This window comes from Petromyzon marinus, chromosome 85 (assembly GCF_048934315.1).
Source record: "Petromyzon marinus isolate PM22_M1 ecotype Great Lakes invasive population chromosome 85, UKy_Petmar_22M1.pri1.0, whole genome shotgun sequence".
Taxonomy (NCBI): Eukaryota; Metazoa; Chordata; class Hyperoartia; order Petromyzontiformes; family Petromyzontidae; genus Petromyzon; species Petromyzon marinus.
Genome location: NC_133750.1, coordinates 774292 through 798918, shown reverse-complemented (window position 1 = coordinate 798918; position 24627 = coordinate 774292). Strand labels below are relative to the sequence as shown.

General features: G+C 44.8%; 2 protein-coding genes across 5 annotated transcripts in view; both read right to left on the bottom strand.

The window, feature by feature from the left end:
* Positions 1 to 331: 331 nt before the first annotated feature.
* On the bottom strand, positions 332 to 6396 carry LOC142907936 (PDZ domain-containing protein GIPC3-like). Its single transcript, XM_076057944.1, has 2 exons — positions 5762 to 6396; positions 332 to 547 (listed from the first exon to the last, which is right to left on the bottom strand). Exons 1-2 carry the CDS (start codon positions 6098 to 6100, stop codon positions 332 to 334), a joined length of 555 nt encoding a protein of 184 aa, XP_075914059.1. The 5' UTR covers positions 6101 to 6396.
* Positions 6397 to 12896: 6500 nt separating this feature from the next.
* LOC116957743 (uncharacterized) overlaps positions 12897 to 24627 on the bottom strand; it is a 192890-nt gene continuing 181159 nt past the window's right edge. For 3 of the 4 annotated variants that reach the window (XM_076057828.1, XM_076057829.1, XM_076057831.1), the window contains exons 3-4: positions 21925 to 22036; positions 12897 to 17889 (exon numbers count right to left, since the gene is read on the bottom strand). In XM_076057828.1, coding sequence (XP_075913943.1) covers positions 16511 to 17815 — 1305 coding nt within the window. In that variant the 5' untranslated portion in view covers positions 17816 to 17889; positions 21925 to 22036 and the 3' untranslated portion in view covers positions 12897 to 16510. Of the gene's footprint in view, positions 17890 to 21924; positions 22037 to 23548; positions 23633 to 24627 lie in introns of those variants that run through there. The other variant, XM_076057830.1, reaches the window with a different exon arrangement.

The following is a 24627-nucleotide window of genomic DNA, read 5'->3' as shown; positions in this document are numbered from 1 at the left end:
TCTCCCCCATCTCTCTCCCCATCTCTCTCCCCATCTCTCTCCCACCATCTCTCTCCCCATCTCTCTCCCCATCTCATCTCCCCACCATCTCCCCCCATCTCTCTCCCCATCTCTCTCCTCCATCTCTCTCCCCCATCTCTCTCCCCCCATCTCTCTCCCCCCATCTCTCCCCACCATCTCTCCCCTCCCCCATCTCTCTCCCCCCCCCCCCCCATCTCTCCCTCATCTCCCCAACCATCTCTCCCCCCCCTCCACCATCCCTCTCCCCACCATCTCCCCCCACCATCTTTCCCCACTCCCCCACCCCTCTCCCCACAACCTCTCCCCACCATCACCCCCCTCCTCCCACCCCTCCCCCCACCTTGATGAAGGCGTAACCCGCTCCGTTGTCAGTGATGGTGAGACCCAGGGCCTCCTCAGACTTCACGATAGACACGTCCTTGGAGTGGCCCTTGACGTGGGCAAAGATGAAGTCCTCCAGGCCAATCTGGCCACCCAGCAAGCGCTGCATGTCAACCTTGTGGGAGTTGAGGGTGCAGAACAGGATCTGGGGGTAGATGGACACACGCACACAGACACACACACAGACAAATATACACACGCAGATAGATATAAACAGATACACACACACACACAGACACACAGTCACACACACAGTCACACACACAGTCACACACACAGTCACACACACAGACACACACACGCAGATAGATATAAACAGATACACGCAGATAGATACACGCAGAAAGATACACACAGTCACACACACAGATAGTTATACACACAGATAGATATAAACAGATACACACACAGAGTCACACACACAGACAAACACGCAGATGGTTATGCACAGAGACACACAGATAGACACGCACAGAGACACACAGTCACACACACAGACAGATATACACACAGATAGATATACACAGAGACACACAGATAGATACACACAGAGACACACAGTCACACACACAGATAGATACACACACAGATAGATACACACAGTCACACACAGTCACACACGCAGATAGTTATGCACAGAGACACACAGATAGATACACACACAGACACAGTCACACACACAGATAGATATACACACAGATAGATATACACAGAGACACACAGTCACACACACAGTCACACACACAGATAGACACACACGCAGATAGATACACACAGAGACACACAGTCACACACACAGATAGATATACACACAGAAAGATACACACAGTCACACACAGTCACACACACAGAGACACACGCAGATAGTTATGCACAGAGACACACAGATAGACACACACACAGATAGACACACACACAGATAGACACACACACATAGACACACACAGACATAGACACACAGAGATAGATACACAGACACATAGACACACAGATAGATATACACACAGATAGATATACACAGAGACACACAGTCACACACACAGACACACACGCAGATAGTTATGCACAGAGACACACAGATAGATACACACAGAGACACAGTCATACGCAGATAGATATACACACAGATAGATATAAACAGATACACACACAGACACACACACAGACACACACGCAGATAGATATACACAGAGACACACAGTCACACACACACAGATAGATATACACACAGATAGATATACACAGAGACACACAGTCACACACACAGTCACACACACAGATAGATATACACAGAGACACACAGTCACACGCACAGACACACACGCAGATAGTTATGCACAGAGACACAGATAGATACACACAGTCACACACACAGATAGATATACACACAGATAGATATAAACAGATACACACAGACACACACACAGATAGACACACACGCAGATAGATATACACAGAAAGACACACACAGAGAGATATGCACAGAGATACACAGATAGACACACAGATAGATACACACAGAGACACACAGTCACACACACAGATAGACACACACGCAGATAGTTATGCACAGAGAGACACGCAGATAGATACACACAGATAGACACACACAGATAGACACACACATACAGATGGACACACACAGATAGACACACACAGACACACGCGCAGATAGATATGCACAGATAGATACACACAGAGACACACAGACACACACACAGATAGACACACGCAGATAGATATGCACAGATAGACACACAGATAGACACACACACAGATAGACACACAGATAGACACACACACACAGATAGACACACACACACATAGACACACACACATAGACACACAGAGATAGATACACAGACACATAGACACACACAGATAGACACACATGCAGAGAGATATGCACAGAGATACACACAGATAGACACACACAGATAGACACACACACAGATAGATATACACAGAGAGACACACAGATAGATACACACAGAGACACACAGTCACACACACAGATAGACACACACGCAGATAGTTATGCACAGAGAGACACACAGATAGATACACCAGATAGACACACACACAGATAGACACACACACAGATAGACACACAGAGAGACACACTGACACACACAGATAGACACACACACAGATAGACACACACACAGATAGACACACACACATAGACACACACACATAGACACACAGAGATAGATACACAGACACAGACACACACAGATAGACACACATGCAGAGAGAAATGCACAGAGATACACACAGATAGACACACACAGATAGACACACACACAGATAGACACACACACAGATAGATATACACAGAGAGACACACAGATAGATACACACAGAGACACACAGTCACACACACAGATAGACACACACGCAGATAGTTATGCACAGAGAGACACACAGATAGATACACACAGATAGACACACACAGATAGACACACACGCAGATAGACACACACGCAGATAGACACACACGCAGATAGACACACACAGATAGATATACACAGAGAGACACACAGATAGACACACACACAGATAGATATACACAAAGAGACACACAGATAGATACACACAGAGACACATAGTCACACACACAGATAGACACACACGCAGATAGTTATGCACAGAGAGACACACAGATAGATACACACAGATAGACACACACACAGATAGACACACACACAGATAGATATACACAGAGAGACACACAGATAGATACACACGGAGACACACAGAGACACACAGTCACACACACAGATAGAAACACGCGCAGGTAGACACACGCACAGGTAGACACGCACAGGTAGACACACACAGATAGACACGCACAGATAGACACACACACAGAGAGATAGATATACACACGCGGATAGATTTCCATGCCAGAAAAACACACGCAGATAGATATACACACAGGTAGACACACAAACACAGTCACACACAGTCACACACAGAGACAAAGATCCCCCGTATAGCCTTAACAGACTGTTGGGGCAAGTGCTGTTAGCGAGCACCTATGAAGACCGGTAACGGTACTCGAGGGGGTGGGTGGCCAGCACCACGCCCGACCGCCTTTGTCTCCCCAGTGGCGATGTTTACTACACACCGCACCAGGTACTCATTTGAGGCTGAGTCGACCTAGGGGAGGCCCAGGACTGATTCAGATAATCGTCACTGGCGTTGGCCGTGAGCGGGATTTGAACTCGGGTCGCCAGAATCGTAGCGCAGCGTAGCGCTAACCACTACTACACAGACACACACAGAGACACACAGACAGAGACACACACACAGAGACACACACACACAGAGACACACACAGAGACACACACAGAGACACACAGAGACACACACAGACACACACAGAGACACACACAGACAGACAGAGACACATACACACACAGAGACAGAGACACACACACACACAGACACACACACACACAGAGACACAAAGACACACAGACAGAGACACAAAGACAGAGACACACACACAGACAGAGACACAGACACACAGACAGAGATACACACACACAGAGACACACACACACACAGACACACAGAGACACAGACATAGAGACACACAGACAGAGACACATACACACAGACAGAGACACACACACAGAGACAGAGACACACACAGAGACAGAGACACACACACAGAGACACACACACAGACAGAGACACACACACAGACAGCGACACACACACAGACAGCGACACACACACACACACAGACAGAGACACACACACAGACAGAGACACACACACAGACAGAGACACACACACAGACAGAGACACACACACAGACAGAGACACACACACAGACAGAGACACACACACACACAGATACACACACAGACAGATACACACACACAGACAGAGACACACACACACACAGACAGAGACACACACACACAGACAGAGACACACACACACACAGAGACACACACAGACAGAGACACACACACAGACAGAGACACACACACACAGACAGAGACACATACACACACAGAGACACACACACACAGAGACACACACACACACAGACAGAGACACACATACGGACAGACACACAGACAGAGACACACACAGAGACACACACACACAGACAGAGACACACAGACAGACAGAGACACACAGACAGACAGAGACACACAGACAAAGACACACAGACAGAGACACACAGACAGACCGAGACACACACACACAGACAGAGACACACACAGACAGAAATAAACACAGATAGACAGAGACACATAAACACAGATAGACAGAGACACATACACACACAGAGACACATACACACAGAGACACACACACACACAGAGACACATACACACAGAGACACACACACACAGAGACACACACACACAGAGACACACACACACAGAGACACACACACACAGAGACACACACACAGAGACACACACACACAGAGACACACACACAGAGACACACACACAGAGGGGGTGGGTGGCCAGCACCACGCCGGGCCGCCTTTGTCTCCCCAGTGCTGGCGATGTTCACACCACAACGCACCAGGTACTCGTTAGGGCTCCTGCACGGCCATCATCATCACCACCATCATCACCACCATCACCACCATCATCACCACCACCATCACCACCATCACCACCATCATCACCACCACCACCACCATCACCACCACCACCACCATCACCACCACCACCACCATCACCACCATCACCACCATCACCACCACCATCATCACCACCACCACCATCACCACCACCACCATCACCACCACCATCATCACCACCATCATCACCACCACCATCACCACCACCATCACCACCATCATCACCACCACCATCACCACCACCACCACCCTCACCACCACCATCACCACCACCATCACCATCACCACCATCACCACCATCACCACCACCACCATCACCACCACCATCACCACCACCACCACCACCACCATCACCACCATCACCACCACCATCACCACCACCACCATCACCACCATCACCACCCTCACCACCACCATCACCACCATCACCACCACCACCACGACCCTCACCCCCATTACCACCATCATCACCATCACCACTATCACCACCCCCATCACCCTCACCATCACCACCACCACGCTCACCACCACCACCATCACCACCACCATCACCACGACCCTCACCATCATCATCACCACCACCACCACCATCATCACCACCACCACCACCATCATCACCACCACCACCACCCTCACCACCACCACCATCATCACCACCACCACCACCCTCACCACCATGACCACCCTCACCATCATCATCACCACCATAACCCTCACCACCACCACCACCCTCACCTCAGCGGGAGAGATGCCGAACGCGTGCGCGATCTTCTCGTACAGCTCCCTCACGTTGGCGAAGCCCTCGACCCGTCCCGTGGCGCTGCCGTGCGCCAACTGAGCGTGAAAGACGAGGCGAGGCCGAGCCCCGGGGCCCGGCGCTGCGAGGCCTCCGCCCCCGCCGGGGCCTAGCGCCGAGGCTTCCCGCGAAGAATTCAGGCGAGGGCCGTCGCCCCCGCCGGCGTCTCCCGGAGTCGAGACGCTCCCGCCACCGTCTTCGTCGTCTTTGACGAGAGACGACGACAACGACTCCCTCGATCGCTTCGTCGCCTTCTCCTTAAGCCAGGACAAGGGCATGGCCGCCGCTGGTTGCGTCAACGTCGCTGCAACGTTGGCGAGCCGACGTTCGCCCCAAGCGCAAACCGCCTCAGAGAGAGAGGTGGGTGGGTGGTGGGAAGAACCCGGATGTTGCGGTGCGTGAATAATAACAATTATTGTTAATATTTATAACTATTATTATAATCGTTAGAATGTTTTAATTGTCACTAAAATGCTCAAAACGTTAATTTGTTGCGGGAGAATTTTTTTTAAAAAAAATTTTTCCGAGGTTGCGTTGCGAACGTCGCCCGCCGCAACGTTGCGGCAACGTTAGCGGGCAGACGTTCGCCTCCCCCCTCCCTCCCCGGTTAGGAGCCCGGATGTTGCGGTGTCTAAATAATTAATTCAACGATAATATTATAATTATCATTTGTATAATTATATCGTGTGTATTATTATAATGCTTAAAATGTGAATTTGCTGTAATTTTTTTAAAAAAAATTATTACAAGGTTACGTTGCGAACGTCGCAGCAACGTTGGGTCAACGTTCGCGGGCGGACGTTCGCCCCTCCCCTAGCAAAGTCCCCGGATGTTGCGGCGTCTAAATAAATAAATAAAGGCGATGCTATATTTATGATCGCAATTATTATAATTAAAATTATAATAATTAATACAATAAATATAGTGTCGGCATTATAATAATAATTATTATATTGTTTTAAAATGTTAACTTTTACAATTTATTATTACGACGACTGTGGCAGTCGGCTTTGGGGGCAGGGTGCATCCTGATTGGTGAGGGGGGTTCTGATTGACAGGTTGGTGGGCGGAGCTTTGGTGGGTGGAGCTTGGGTGGGCGGGGCTTGGGTGGGTGGGGCTTGGGTGAGGGGAACCAGGTGACAGAAGTGGGTGGAGCTTGTGTGGGTTGGGGGAGCTTGGGTGGGCGGGGTTTGGGTGAGGGGAACCAGGTGACAGGAGTGGGTGGGGCTTAGGTGGGCGGGGTTTGGGTGGGTGGCGCTTGGGTGAGGGGAGCCAGGTGACAGGAGTGGGCGGGGCTTGGATGGGTGGGGCCTGTGTGGGTGGAGCTTGGGTGAGGGGAACCAGGTGACAGGAACCAGGTGACAGGAGTGGGTGGGGCTTGTGTGGGTGGGTGGAGCTTGGGTGGGTGGGGCTTGGGTGGGGGTGGAGCTTAGGTGGGCGGGGCCTGGGTGGGTGGAGCTTGGGTTAGGGGAACCAGGTGACAGGAGTGGGTGGAGCTTGTGTGGGTGGGAGCTTGGGTCTCAGTTTCAGTTTAATTAATTGTAGTACTAGCTGTAGTACAAGCTGTAGTACAAGCTGTAGTACTAGCTGTAGTACAAGCTGTAGTACAAGCTGTAGTAGTACTAGCTCTAGTACTAGCTCTAGTACAGGCTGTAGTACAGGCTGTAGTACAGGCTGTAGTACTGGCTGTAGTACAAGCTGTAGTACAAGCTGTAGTACTAGCTGTAGTACAAGCTGTAGTACTAGCTGTAGTACTAGCTGTAGTACAAGCTGTAGTACAAGCTGTAGCACTCGCTGTAGTACTAGCTGTAGTACTTGCTGTAGCACTAGCTGTAGCACTCGCTGTAGTACAAGCTGAAGTACTAGCTGTAGTACTAGCTGTAGTACTAGCTGTAGTACAGCTAGTACAAGCTGTAGTACAAGCTGTAGTACAAGCTGTACTACTAGCTGTAGTACTAGCTGTAGTACAAGCTGTAGTACAAGCTGTAGCACTAGCTGTAGTACTAGCTGTAGTACAAGCTGTAGTACAGCTAGTACAAGCTGTAGTACTAGCTGTAGTACAAGCTGTAGCACTAGCTGTAGTACTAGACTAGCTGTAGTACTAGCTGTAGTACAAGCTGTAGTACTAGCTGTAGTACTAGCTGTAGTACAAGCTGTAGTACTAGCTGTCGTACAAGTTGTAGTACTAGCTGTAGTACTAGCTGTAGTACTAGCTCTAGTACAAGCTGTAGTACTAGCTGTAGTACTAGCTGTAGTACAAGCTGTAGTACTAGCTCTAGTACAAGCTGTAGTACAAGCTGTAGTACTAGCTCTAGTACAAGCTGTAGTACTAGCTGTAGTACTAGCTGTAGTACTAGCTGTAGTACAAGCTCTAGTACTAGCTGTAGTATTAGCTGTAGTACAAGCTGTAGTACCAGCTGTAGTACTAGCTGTAGTACTTGCTGTAGTACTAGCTGTAGCACTAGCTGTAGTACAAGCTCTAGTACTAGCTGTAGTACAAGCTGTAGTACTAGCTGTAGTACTAGCTGTAGTACAAGCTGTAGTACTAGCTGTAGTACAAGCTGTAGTACTAGTACAAGCTGTAGTACAAGCTGTAGTACAAGCTGTAGTACTAGCTGTACTACAGCTAGTACTAGCTGTAGTACAAGCTGTAGTACAAGCTGTAGTACTAGCTGTAGTACTAGCTGTAGTACAAGCTGTGGTACTAGCTGTAGTACAAGCTGTAGTACTAGCTGTAGTACTAGCTGTAGTACTAGACTAGCTGTAGTACAGGCTGTAGTACAAGCTGTAGTACTAGCTGTAGTACTAGACTAGCTGTAGTACTAGCTGTAGCACTAGCTGTAGTACTAGCTGTAGTACAAGCTGTAGTACTAGTACAAGCTGTAGTACAAGCTGTAGTACAAGCTGTAGTACTAGCTGTACTACAGCTAGTACTAGCTGTAGTACAAGCTGTAGTACAAGCTGTAGTACTAGCTGTAGTACAAGCTGTGGTACTAGCTGTAGTACAAGCTGTAGTACTAGCTGTAGTACTAGCTGTAGTACAAGCTGTAGTACTAGCTGTAGTACAAGCTGAAGTACTAGCTGTAGTACTTGCTGTAGTACTAGCTGTAGTACTATCTGTAGTACAAGCTGTAGTACAAGCTGAAGTACAAGCTGTAGTACTAGCTGTAGTACTAGCTGTAGTACAAGCTGTAGTACTAGCTGTAGTACAAGCTGTAGTACTAGCTGTAGTACAAGCTGTAGTACTAGCTGAAGTACTTGCTGTAGTACAAGCTGTAGTACAAGCTGTAGTACTAGCTGTAGTACAAGCTGTAGTACAAGCTGTAGTACTAGCTGTAGTACTAGCTGTAGCACTAGCCTTAGTACAAGCTGTAGTACAAGCTGTAGTACTAGCCTTAGTACAAGCTGTAGTACAAGCTGTAGTACAAGCTGTAGTACTAGCTGTAGCACTAGCTGTAGTACAAGCTGTAGTACTAGCTGTAGTACAAGCTGTAGTACTAGCTGTAGTACAGCTAGTACAAGCTGTAGTACTAGCTCTATTACAAGCTGTAGTACAAGCTGTAGTACTAGCTCTATTACAAGCTGTAGTACAAGCTGTAGTACAAGCTGTAGTCCAAGCTGTAGTCCAAGCTGTAGTACTAGACTAGCTGTAGTACAAGCTGTAGTACTAGCTGTAGTACAAGCTGTAGTACTAACTGTAGTACTAGCTGTAGTACTAGCTGTAGTACAAGCTGTAGTACTTGCTGTAGTACAAGCTGTAGTACAAGCTGTAGTACAAGCTGTAGTACTTGCTGTAGTACTAGCTGTAGTACTAGCTGTAGTACTAGCTGTACTAGCCGGCTTCGCCCGGATTCACCACGCCCGGCCGCCTTTGTCTCCCCATTGGCGATGTTCACTACACACCACTACACCAGTTACTCGTTTGAGGCTGAGTCGACCTAGGGGAGACCCAGGACCGGTTGAAATAATCGTCACCGGTGGTGGCTGTGAGCGGGATTTGAACTCAGGTCGCCAGGATCGTAGCGCAGTGCGCTAACCACTACTACACAGACACAAAGATCCCCCATATAGCCTTAACAGACTGTAGGGGCAAGTGCTGTTAGCGAGCACCTATGAAGGCCGGAACGGTACACGAGGGGGTGGGTGGCCAGCACCACGCCCGACCGCCTTTGTCTCCCTAGTGGCGATGTTTACACACCGCACCAGGTACTCATTTGAGGCTGAGTCGACCTAGGGGAGGCCCGGGACCGGTTCAGATAATCGTCACTGTTGGTGTTGACCGTGAGCGGGAATCGAACCCGGGTCGCCAGGTTCATAGCGCAGCGTAGCGCTACCCGCTACACTATCGCTCCCCATAAGACACATACATACATAAGACACACACACTACAAATGCGTGACGCTTCCACGTGCGCGGGTCACGTGACAGATTTGACGTCACAGCTCATTTGCCGTGCAAAAAATATAAATTCATTATTGAGCTCCCCCCTCCCCCCACACAAAAATAAAACCACACACACAAAGTGTACTTTTATATTTTTGTTGCATGGTGTACAGTCTGGAAAGTACCCACAGACACATAATCATAACTTTGCCTTTTTCATATATATGAAACATAAATAATGCAAAGTACTTGAACAGAAAATATGTATTTTTTTTACTTTTCAGTACATTTAACAAAAGCGTGTTTTAAAAAAAAAGTTTAAAAAATATATATTTTTGATCTTATTCTTGGTTCTTTCGGTAAAGTCACGAAGAAGGGAAACAATGAAATAATAAAAATATAAAACAATACAATTATTATTATTCTTGGTTTTTTGGGTAAAGTCACCACCACGTAGAAGGGAAACAATAAAATAATAAAAATATAAAATAATACAATTATTATTCTTGGTTCTTTGGGTAAAGTCACCACCACCACGTTAGAAGGGAAACAATAAAATAATAAAAATATAAAACAATAAAATTATTATTATTGGTTCTCTGGGTAAAGTCACCACCACGTAGAAGGGAAACAATAAAATAATAAAAATATAAAACAATAAAATTATTATTCTTGGTTCTTTGGGTAATGTCACCACCACGTAGAAGGGAAACAATAAAATAATAAAAATACAAAACAATAAAATTATTATTCTTGGTTCGTTGGGTAAAGTCACCACCACGTAGAAGGGAAACAATAAAATAATAAAAATATAAAACAATAAAATTATTATTCTTGGTTCTTTGGGTAAAGTCACCACCACGTAGAAGGGAAACAATAAAATAATAAAAATATAAAACAATAAAATAATAAAAATACAAAACAATAAAATTATTATTCTTGGTTCGTTGGGTAAAGTCACCACCACCACGTAGAAGGGAAACAATAAAATAATAAAAATATAAAACAATAAAATAATAAAAATATAAAACAATAAAATTATTATTCTTGGTTCGTTGGGTAAAGTCACCACCGCGTTAGAAGGGAAACAATAAAATAATAAAAATATAAAACAATAAAATTATTTTTTGATTTAAAGCTTTCGTGACTGCAGTAATTCATATTCTTAGTTTTTTCGGTAAAGTCACGTTGAAGAGAAACAACAAAATAACAAAATATATATTAATATATATTATATATAATATATATTTATATATAATATATATAATATATTTATATATAATATATATTTTGTTATTTTGTTGTTTCTCTTCAACGTGACTTTACCGAAAAAACTAAGAATAATAAAATTATTATTCTTGGTTCTTTGGGTAAAGTCACCACCACCACGTAGAAGGGAAACAATAAAATAATAAAAATATAAAACAATAAAATTATTATTCTTGGTTATTTGGGTAAAGTCACCACCACCACGTAGAAGGGAAACAATAAAATAATAAAAATATAAAACAATAAAATTATTATTCTTGGTTCTTTGGGTAAAGTCACCACCGCCACGTAGAAAGGAAACAATAAAATAATAAAAATATAAAACAATAAAATTATTATTCTTGGTTCTTTGGGTAAAGTCACCACCACGTAGAAGGGAAACAATAAAATAATAAAAATATAAAACAATAAAATAATAAAAATACAAAACAATAAAATTATTATTCTTGGTTCGTTGGGTAAAGTCACCACCGCGTAGAAGGGAAACAACAAAATAATAAAAATATAAAAAAAATTCTTGCTGTGGGTTTCACAACTGATGATGATTGCTTGTGTTCCAGTCGAAACGACGTGAGAATTTTATTGTTTTATATTTTTATTATTTAATTATTTCCCTTCTACGTGGTGGTGACTTTACCCAAAGAACCAAGAATAATAATTTTATTGTTTTATATTTTTATTATTTTATTGTTTCCCTTCTAACGTGGTGGTGACTTTACCCAAAGAACCAAGAATAATAATTTTATTGTTTTATATTTTTATTATTTTATTGTTTCCCTTCTACGTGGTGGTGACTTTACCCAAAGAACCAAGAATAATAATTTTATTGTTTTATATTTTTATTATTTTATTGTTTCCCTTCTACGTGGTGGTGACTTTACCCAAAGAACCAAGAATAATAACAATTTTGTTTTATATTTTTATTATTTTATTGTTTCCCTTCTACGTGGTGGTGACTTTACCCAAAGAACCAAGAATAATAATTTTATTGTTTTATATTTTTATTATTTTATTGTTTCCCTTCTACGTGGTGGTGACTTTACCCAAAGAACCAAGAATAATAATTTTATTGTTTTATATTTTTATTATTTTATTGTTTCCCTTCTACGTGGTGGTGACTTTACCCAAAGAACCAAGAATAATAACAATTTTATTGTTTTATATTTTTATTATTTTATTGTTTCCCTTCTACGTGGTGGTGACTTTACCGGAAGAACCAAGAATAATAATTTTATTGTTTTATAGTTTTATTATTTTATTGTTTCCCTTCTACGTGGTGGTGACTCTACCGAAAGAACCAAGAATAATAATTTTATTGTTTTATATTTTTATTATTTTATTGTTTCCCTTCTACGTGGTGGTGACTTTACCGAAATAACCAAGAATATGAATCTCTGCAGTCACGAAAGCTTTAAATCAAAATTTTAGGTCCCATTAGGTTCCTTATTTTAAAGAAAACTACGAACTGTTCTCGCGAGGAAGATGGCACCAACACTTCTAAGCTGACAGTTCGTGTCGCACAAACATCCACAGTCACATGAATACAAGGGCATTGCTCATATTCATAACACACAATCGATCTGTCCAGACATCCCATATTCTATACGTGACCCTGATACGCGCAAATTGTTACATCGAGACTCACAATCGGTTGATGCGTAATCATTCGTTCGTAATGCTAAATAATGTTTTCAATGCCATCAGATTTACAGAATGACCAGAAGTGTATTTTCCGTGCAAAGCCCATTGAGCAGAGATCTGTTTCGAGGGCGACTCGGGCCAATAGGTAACATCAAAGCATTCCACCCCAATTATAGATTAAAACAAAGATATGTAATAATAGTAACCACGTTTTAAAATAGCATTCACACCTAAACGTTGGTGATTTTAATAAAGGAGTCAGTTTGAATGAGGACATGTTGTACATCAGGGTATTGATAATTTTGATGAAATTAATTAAACGTAAATAAAATTTGCAAAAATTATGTTAATTGATGTAATTATGCGCATAAATCATGCTAATTGGAGAGATAATCGTATTCATTTATGCGAATGCGTTCGATTATGCTAATGCAAGCCGTTATGATGATTAGGCCCCGCCTCGCTGACGAGGGTCATATCATCAACCGGGATCACACAATTCACCGTATGAAGTTATGCAGGTGTGCTGTAAGTACGCCAGAGTAAGCTCGGCTTAATGTCTATGTTCGTATTAACACTCGGTATAATACAATTATTCTCGCTTTAACATTTACTGATTATGTATTCGTGCGTTTATCTCAGGTCTCCAAATTCAAATCTCAACGCAGGATGCAGATCTTATGAATAAGATGACTACGCATGAACTCAGGAAAGAAACACTCAAAACACTTCTGTGTTAAGCAATTTTAATTTCTCAACAAAACCTTAACACTATAATATGCGAATTGTTATGCTTGCAATTAGCAACCTCATTGATCCATACATTTAACCCACAATGGTCACGTTGTTAATTGGGTAACAGATCAATTGATTACTTCAGAGTAACACGAGGACACACGGCAAATAGGAACAAAAAGTCCTTAAAAAATTCATCCGACGATATTCATGCGAAAGGCGATGAAAGCAATAATTATTATTATACCCCAAAGGCAAAGTATACGTCAATAGATTCATCGGCAAGATTATGCAATTAAAAAGTCAAAAAAAACGAACGACTGAGATGCTTCTAAATGACCTTATCCACGTTAACTCAATGGGCAGCAAAAGTACCTTCGCGACGATCAGTTGATATGCAATGCACCACCTTGGAATGGCAACCCTCCTTGATCTGCCCCGATACGCGCGTTTGTGTGTCTTCGTGAAGCAGACGCCTGGTGCTGCTTCGTGAGGGTGCGGTGGAGGGTCGTCCTCGCTCCTCGCTCTCGCCCGGGACGTCGTCCTTAGCTGTCCCGACCGCTGGCAGGCGCTGGCTCTTTCCACTGCTGGAGGGGCAGCGCCGGTACGCTGCTTGTCCTTGGAGGTGCCCGGCCGCGCTCGCCGCTGGTCCGCCGACGCTTGCGCTCACGGGCGGCCCGTCAGGCTCTTTTCCCCCCCTTAGCTGGACGAGCCGAGTCGGCACGACGCTTTTGCCCGCCGGCAGCTGGCGCCCTCGCCCGGTGGCGCCGGTGGCGCCAGCCGGCAGCCGGCGCTCGATGCAGAAATGAAAGCCTTTCAAGCGATACTTCCCGTCTTTCGGCTCTGAACTCGCACTCGGTGACTCTGCACCGCTTGCTCGGCCAGCCTCGCCATCCTCGGCTGATCGCGGGGGACCCACCCCGGGAGCCCTGCCGCTCGCCGGCCTCTTCCGCCGCTGTTTTTATCCGCAAAAATCTCCCCCGCCGGGCGTCTCTTGCGAGAGGGAGGAAAAAAAATAAAACAGATGCTTACTCCGTCCCCTCTCCTTTGATCTCGCTCTGCGTTGTGGGCGCGGATTGTGCGCGTGTCTGTGTCTGTGTGTCTGTGTGTGTGTCTGTGTGTGTGTCTGTGTGTGTCTGCGTGTGTCTGTGTGTGTGTCTGTGTGTGTCTGTGTGTGTGCGTGTCATTTATTGAGGTGATACGAGTCTCCGCCTGTGATCACTGTCGCCGTCCTCAAGGCATGAAAGCTCTCTCCCGCCGAGTCGCATCCCCCGCTCGGGGTGTTACGTTCCTTTGCTCTCCCGTGCTGCGCGAAGACAAAGACGGCCGGGAGGCTCCTTCCCTACGGGACGCGGTCTATCCTGGTTGTGTAAGCTTGACCTCTTTCGCCTCATCCCTTCCGGACAACCCTCGGTTTAACGCTGCTCAAGAATGATTTGGCTTGCTTCCCAAGATTTGTGATTCAACACCGTCATAACGATGCAGTTCCCAGGGTCCATCAACCCTCGTTCCCCCCCCCGTCTGCATCCAGGGATCCGTGCTTTTATGCTCGAGTTATTATTTATTTCATTTTATTTTTGATGCCCTGAGTTTAAGAGTTAAGTTTCTTGACTGTTGGAACTCATATCCCTCGGTTTTTGTAAGGCCATGTAACGGCAAGACGTAATGTAATTTAAGGCGAATAACGTTAGTGTTAATATGGAATCATTACTTTGGTTCATGTTTCCCGAGATTATTCCTATAACGTCAGCTTATTCTTGTTGTTGAGTTTTCCTTGGACTTTACGTTACTTAAAAATAACCAAATCCTGTCTGTCCGGTTCTCGCCGCCCTGGAAGCTGTGAGGCTTTGAGGAATCTCCCCTCCCCCCCCCCCCCTCCCTTTTCTCTTTTGTTTTAGGGTTTTATTACTTTATGCTTCTCTCCGGGCGATGTTGTGTGTGAGGGGAGGGGGTTGTCCGTCGCCACCCTCTTTGCCCCGGAATATTTTTTTTTATTTTAATGGCCTTTTACGACCTCCAGCTGCTGGCTGCTGGGTGTTGGTCCTTGTCGGTTCGAGGGTGTTAATTTATTTACTTACCTATTGTTATAAAAATATATATCGGCAAATATTATTATTAATATCAATCGTGGAAAAAGGGCCCATATACAACATACAGAAGATGGCCGGATGGAGATTCCAAGAGACGAAACTTCTTAGGTGGTTTCCAAAGGCTTTGGGGTAGCTACGTTAAATGAAAGGTAATCTCTTGAGTGGACGACGCCGACAGCTGCACACATTGTTGTAGTGAGAGATGCCTGTAAATAAGGCGACCTTCATTGGGAATTCTTTCAGACCTTTCCAGACCCCACTTCTAACGTGCTGGGCCCTCTTCCTCTGCTTTGTCCAAAAACTTCGAAGATAAATTTGGCCCCTTGAGAGCCTGAACAGAAGTGTGGCAGCGAGCACCGATGAAGGCCGGCACGGTACACGAGGGGGGTGGGTGGCCAGCACCATGCCCGTCCGCCTTTGTCTCCCCAGTGGTGTTTAGGCACCACACCAGGTACTCATTTGAGGCTGAGTTGACCTAGGGGAGGCCCAGGACCAATTCAGATAATTGTCACCGATGTCGACCGTGAACGGGAATCAAACTCGGGTTCCGCACGCTCGTAAGGCGGCACACTAACCACTGCACGATCCCTCCCCCAAAAACTCCACCCACACCTCCACATCCACAACCTCATGGGGGTCGCCTGGCCCTCCCTCAGAGTCCGAAAGCTTCTCCTGCTTGACGCTGCCTCCATCCACCTGGAGGTCGGGGCCTGGAGTTGAGTCTTCATCTTCACATTTCACTTCTTCACATTCCATCTTCACCTTTTCACGATCCACCTTCACCTCTTCACATTCCCCCTTCACTTCTTCCCGTTCAACCTTCACTGCTGGCCACGTTGCTAAACTCGGGTTGTCTTTTGGGTCTTGTTGCATGCGAGATGGGATCGATTCCACCTCCTTCTCCGCATGGATCTTCTCATGCCTATTTCGGTTGTCTGACCGTGCGAATAACTTCCCACACACAGTGCACTTGAAGGGCTTCTCGCCTGTGTGTTGTCTCTGGTGATGATACTTAAGATATTTTGACTTAGTAAATGCTTTACCACACACAGTACACTTCAAGGGCTCCTTGCCTGTGTGTGTTCTCTGGTGAATGTTAAGATATGCTGAGCGTGTAAACGCTTTACCACAAACAGTGCACTTGAAGGGTTTCTCGCCTGTGTGTGTTATCTGGTGAATTTGAAGTTGTGATGACTGTCTAAACGCCTTCTCACACAAAGTGCACTTGAAGGGCTTATCGCTTGAGTGTGTTCTCTGATGTTGCGAAAAATTTGCTGAACCTGCAAATGCCTTTCCACACACAGTGCATTTGAAGGGTTTCTCGCCTGTGTGTGTTCTCTGGTGAATGTTAAGATATGCTGACTGTGTAAACGCTTTACCACAAACAGTGCACTTGAAGGGCTTCTCGCCTGTGTGTGTTCTCTGGTGAATGTTAAGATATGCTGATCGTGTAAACGCTTTACCACAAACAGTGCACTTAAAGGGTTTCTCGCCAGTGTGTGTTCTCTGGTGAATTTGGAGATGTGATGACTGTTTAAATGCCTTCTCACACAAAGTGCACTTGAAGGGCTTATCGCCTGAGTGTGTTCTCTGATGTTGCAAAAAATTTCCTGAACCTGCAAATGCCTTTCCACACACAGTGCATTTGAAGGGTTTCTCGCCTGTGTGTGTTTTCTGGTGAGCGTGACGAGATGCTGAACGTGTAAACGCTTTACCACAAACAGTACACTCGAAGGGCTTCTCTCCTGTGTGCTGTCTCTGGTGAGTTCTAAGTTGTGATGAACGTCGAAATACCTTCTCGCATACAGTACACTTGAAGGCCTTCTTGGCCATGTGTGATTTGTGGTACAAATGAATGTGTCCAGTGTGGCTCATGTCGTATGGACACTGCTCGCATTGGTTCCTTCTAGCACTGGGCTGTCTTGAGTCTCTGCTTCATGTCATTCAACCTACACATTACACACAACAAATATACACGCACAATTACACACAATATACACGATACACACACTTCGATTTAAAGCTTTCGTGACTGCAATGATTCATCTTCTTTGGTTCTTTCGGTAAAGTCACGTAGAATGAGAATAAAATAATAAATTGATAAAATAAAATAACACAATAATATTCTCACGACGTCTCGGCCACAACACAAGCGGCCTTCATCAGGTGAAGGGACGAGACTGTCTGGTAGGACAGCGCTGGAGTGAAAGAGCCACGTTCAGATCACGACCTTTAAGCTGTGTGAGAGGAAACAAAGCGCCTTGACAAAGGAATTAGCATATAATTTAGCATTGAAATGGCTGAGTGATTATCTTGTGACTGGTCACAGAAATAGCTATGTTAAAAGTTAAAGCATACACATCCGCAGAGGCACCCCTTGATAAAGGAATTAGCATAGAATTTAGCATTGAAATAGCTGAGCGATTAGCTTGTGACTGGTCACAGAAATGGCTATGTTAAAGTTAAAGCATACACATCCACAAAGGCACCCCTTGACAAAGGAATTAGCATAGAATTTAGCATTGAAATAGCTGAGTGATTAGCTTGTAACTGGTCACAGAAATAGCTACGTTAAAGTCAGAGCATACACATTCACCGAGGCACTTAGTACAAATCAAACAGGAGAATTTAGCATTGAAATAACTAGGCGAATTTAGCATTGAAATAACTGAGTGATTAGCTAGTGACTGGTCACAGAAATGACTATGTTGAGGTCAAGGCCTACATATCTGAGCTATTCACAGTACTATATAGTGAACCAATAAAAAACTAAAATATAAATTACCTTAATGTTATCAATAAACTCTATATTCTCCAATCAGCTAAGCTACCAACAATAAGTCGTTATATATCACAATGCTATATGGCGAAAAAAATGGGTGGATTCTTACCCTCAACTTTAGCACCACGGATAGCTACGGGCCCCGTTCAGACGGACGAGTTCATCCATGGTCGGAACAGAGGAGGGGGAGAGAGACAGCTGCGAGGCCCTAGTATGCTCCATGTTGTAAACCATACCATTAACCGTGGTGTGAGAGGTACTAAGAGTCAATGCTGGCGAAAGAGCTGCGGTCTGAAGGTCATCGTAAAATACAATTAATTAAGAACGTTCTCGTTGAAACCCTCTGCTGCCAGACCACCAAGATTATATGGCCTTCCAAAGATACACAAAGAAGATACACCCCTTCGTCCCATCGTCTCTACTATCAACTCCCCCACCTACAAACTGGCACGTTTTCTTGCTGATATACTGCGACCTTTCACTGGAAAAACCACCTCTGCGGTACTACATTCTACTCACCTGTTATCGACAATCAAAGGCATTTCCCTGTCCCCAGACGACCTGCTTGTCAGTTTTGATGTGGTGTCCTTGTTCACCAAAGTCCCGGTACCTGACACCATCGCTATCATTGAAGACCTGGTTCATCAAGGACTGCATACTGATGTACCCCCCCTGGTGAGACATTGCTTAACCAACACATACTTCACCTGGAATGGAACTTTCTACAAACAAACTGAGGGCACCCCAATGGGCTCCCCCCTATCTCCGGTTGTAGCCAACGTATTCATGGAAAAATTTGAAACTGACGCCATCCAGACTGCCACTCTACGCCCGACCTTATGGAAGAGGTACGTTGATGACACCTTTGTCATCTGGCCACATGGCCGGCCTGCTCTAGACCAATTCCGCGACCACATCAATTCCATACACCCAGCCATCAGATTTACCATGGAAGTCGAAATAGATGGCAAACTACCCTTTTTGGATGTCTTAATTAAAAGGAGACATGATGCTTCAATGAGCCACTCTGTCTACAGGAAAGCTACCCATACAGATGCTTACTTGAAACCGGATTCCCACCACCATCCATCCCAGAAGAACTCCCTCATCAAGACTCTATACCATAGAGCCCAATGCATTTCCGACCAGGAACACATTACCAGTGAACTCAAGCACGTACACCAGGCTCTCAGGGCTAATGGTTACTCTGACTACACAATCCGCAAAGCCATCACTCCAGTCATGAAGAAGGATCCTCTTGTGGAGCCACTCAAAACCATCACCTTACCCTACATTGCAGGGGTCACTAAAAAGATCTCCAAAATCCTGAATAAACACAAGATCCAGGTCCGATTCAACACAGTACATAAAATCCGTGATTTAGTTCCATCTGTAAAAGATGCTGTTCCAGACATACAGTACCCGGGCGTTTACAAACTAAAGTGCCTCTGTGGTAGTAGCTACATTGGAGAAACCAAACGACATATCTCGGACCGCATCCGCGAACATAAAGCAGACTTGAAACACGGTAGGACGAACTCCTCTGCCGTGGCAGATCACTGTTATAATTCAGTGGGCTCACATGACATTGACTTCTCCAAGACGGAGGTGCTTTGCAAACCAACCGGCTACCATGAGAGATTCGTTCATGAGGCTATTCACATATACAAGCACAGAGACAATTTCAACCGAGAAGATGGATTCTGGCTTAGTAACCATTGGAAAGATGTTTTAAACCATTTCTGTTCTTAATTAATTGTATTTTACGATGACCTTCAGACCGCAGCTCTTTCGCCAGCATTTACTCTTAATACCTCTCACACCACGGTTAATGGTATGGTTTACAACATGGAGTATAACAGCGCCTCGCAGCTGTCTCTCTCCCCCTCCTCTGTTCCGACCATGGATGAACTCGTCCGTCTGAACGGGGCCCGTAGCTATCCGTGGTGCTAAAGTTGAGGGTAAGAATTCACCCATTTTTTTGCCATATAGCATTGTGATATATAACGACTTATTGTTGGTAGCTTAGCTGATTGGAGAATATAGAGTTTATTGATAACATTAAGGTAATTTATATTTTAGTTTTTTATTGGTTCACTATATAGTACTGTGAATAGCTCAGATGTGTAGGCCTTGACATCAACATAGTCATTTCTGTGACCAGTCACTAGCTAATCACTCAGTTATTTCAATGCTAAATTCGCCTAGTTATTTCAATGCTAAATTCTCCTGTTTGATTTGTACTAAGTGCCTCGGTGAATGTGTATGCTCTGACTTTAACGTAGCTATTTCTGTGACCAGTTACAAGCTAATCACTCAGCTATTTCAATGCTAAATTCTATGCTAATTCCTTTGTCAAGGGGTGCCTTTGCGGATGTGTATGCTTTAACTTAGCTATTTCAATGCTAAATTCTATGCTAATTCCTTTATCAAGGGGTGCCTCTGCGGATGTGTATGCTTTAACTTTTAACATAGCTATTTCTGTGACCAGTCACAAGATAATCACTCAGCCATTTCAATGCTAAATTCTATGCTAATTCCTTTGTCAAGGCGCTTTGTTTCTTCTCACACAGCTTAAAGGCCGTGATCTGAACGTGGCTCTTTCACTCCAGCGCTGTCCTACCAGACAGTCTCGTCCCTTCACCTGATGAAGGCCGCTTGTGTTGTGGCCGAAACGTCGTGAGAATATTATTGTATTATTTTATTTTATCAATTTATTATTTTATTCTCATTCTACGTGGTGACTTTACCGAAAGAACCAAAGAAGACGATACACACACATTATACACCTTACACAGTATACACACGCGTTACATACTGACACACAGTACACCCAGGGGACATAAGATGCACACATTCACACAATATACACAGATTATACACCTACACGTAGTATTATTCACGATGTACTTACAAAAAAATCAGCAGACTACCTGCTGGATCTCCTCACTGTTTCGAGGTAGCCGCCATGCAGAATTATGCAGTCGATTAAGTGAAAATGCTGTCGGACTGATTCAGAGTGAGACCTCTGCTGTTAAACCGGTCGGTGCTGGACATGAGGACACTGTCCAGGTATGGGAAACTCTCCAACCTCTCATCAACTGCTACACCGCCAATGGGGAGCTGAGGGGGTGGAGTCTTTGATGACACAAAATACCCAGGAAGGTGCTTAGTTTTGGTGGGGCTGATGGTAAGACCCCACCTCTTTGTGGCACACTCCAGGTTCAGCAGCAGCGCCTCCAACTCCTCCTCTGAGCAGCAATCACCAGATCATCAGCAAACATAAGGGGCCGTCCATAAATGACGTCACACACCTAGGGGGGGTAGGGGGGGGGTCAGACATTTGTGACGATGTGTGACGAGTGGGGGAGGGGTTTGAGGAATGTGACGTCACATCAAAATGCGCAACTTTAAATAAATATAAACAATAGAATTGTTTTATTTTGATTTAAAGCTTTCGTGACTGCAGGGATAATAGAATTGTTATAACACTGATTTTGATAAATTTTCATTATGAACTATTTTATTATTATTATATTCTTGGTTCTTTCGGTAAAGTCATGTAGAAGGGAACCAATGAAATAATTGTTTCCCTTCTACTTGACTTTACTGAAACCACAACCAAAACAACCGCACAACCACCACCACAACCACGACCACCACAACCACGACCACAACAACTACCACCAAAACACCACAACACCACAACAGCACCACCACCAGAACACAACCACCACAACACAACCACCACAACAACACCACCACAACTACCACAACACAACCACCACCACAACACCACCACAACAACACAACCACAACACCACCACAACAACACAACTACCACCACAACAACAACACAACCACCACCACAACAACCACCACAACACAACCACCACAACACCACCACAACACCACCACCACAACACAACCACCACAACACCACCACTACAACAACCACCACCACAACACCACCACAACACAACTACCACCACAACACCACCACCACAACACAACCACCACCACCACCATACTACCACAACACTACCACCACCACAACAACACAACCACCACAACACCACCACAACACAACCACCACAACAACACCACAACACCACCACAACAACCACCAACACCACCACAACACTACCACCACTACCACCACCACAACACCACCACAACCACCACCACCACAACACCACCACAACACCACCACAACAACACAACCTACCACCACAACACCTTCACAACACAAGCACCACCACAACACAACCACAACACAACCACCACAACAACACAACAACAACCACAACAACAACACAACTACCACCACCACAACACCACAACACCACAACACCACCACAACAACACAGCCACCACCACAACACAACAACCACCACCACAACAACAACACAACACCACCACAACACAACACCACCACCACAACACAACCACCACCACACAACAACCACCACAACACCACCACAACACCACCACAACACAACCACAACACTACCACAACAACACAACACCACCACAACAACCACCACCACAACCACCACCACAACAACACCACCACCACAACAACACAACACCACCACAACAACACCACCACAATACCACCACCACAACACCACCACAACACCACCACCACAACAACCACCACAACACCACCACCACCACAACACCACCACCACCACAACACCACCACCACAACAACACCACCACAACACAACACCACCACAACAACAACAACACCACCACAACAACACCACCACGACACCACAACAACACTACCACAACAACAACACCACCACCACCATCAGCACCTCTGCTCAGAGACGCACGGAGTCGACTCCCTGACGTCACTTCCTGGTTCAGGGGTCGCCTCGTGACGTCATCGAGTCCGAAACGGCTCAGAGTGAGGGGGGGGGAGAGGGGTGGGGGGGGAGAGGGGTGGGGGTGGGGGGTGTCTCGCGCTCGATGACGTCACGAGACGACCCCTGAACACTCCACTACTACACACTACACTACTATACACTACACTATACACTACACTATACACTCCACTATACACTACATTATACACTACACTACTATACACTACACTATACACTACACTACTATACACTATACACTACACACTACACTACTATACACTACACTATACACTACACTATACACTCCACTATAAACTACACTATACACTACACTACTATACACTACACTATACACTACACTACTATACACTATACACTACACTATACACTACACTATACACTACACTACTATACACTACACTATACACTACTATACACTACACTATACACTACTATACACTACACTATACACTACACTATACACTACACTACTATACACTACTATTCACTACACTACTATACACTACACTACTATACACTACACTACTATGCACTCCACTACTATACACTACACTATACACTACACTATACACTACACTACTATACATTACACTATACACTATACACTACTATACACTACACTATACACTACACTACTATTCACTACACTACTATTCACTACACTATACACTACACTACTATACACTACACTATACACTACACTATACACTACACTACTATACACTACACTATACACTACACTACTATAAACTACACTATACACTACACTACTATACACTACACTATACACTACACTACTATACACTACAATATACACTACACTATACACTACACTATACACTACACTACTATACACTACTATACACTACACTACTATACACTACACTATACACTACACTACTATACACTACACTACTATAAACTACACTACACTATACACTACACTACTATACACTACAATATACACTACACTACTATACACTACACTATACACTACACTATACACT

Excerpts from the sequence above, each read along its gene's own strand:
- LOC142907936 (XM_076057944.1), bottom strand. The coding sequence starts at position 6,100 with ATGCCCTTGTCCTGGCTTAAGGAGAAGGCGACGAAGCGATCGAGGGAG. Across the intron at positions 548-5,761 it reads TCGGCATCTCTCCCGCTGAG|ATCCTGTTCTGCACCCTCAA; the intron begins GTGAGGGTGGTG and ends ATCTACCCCCAG.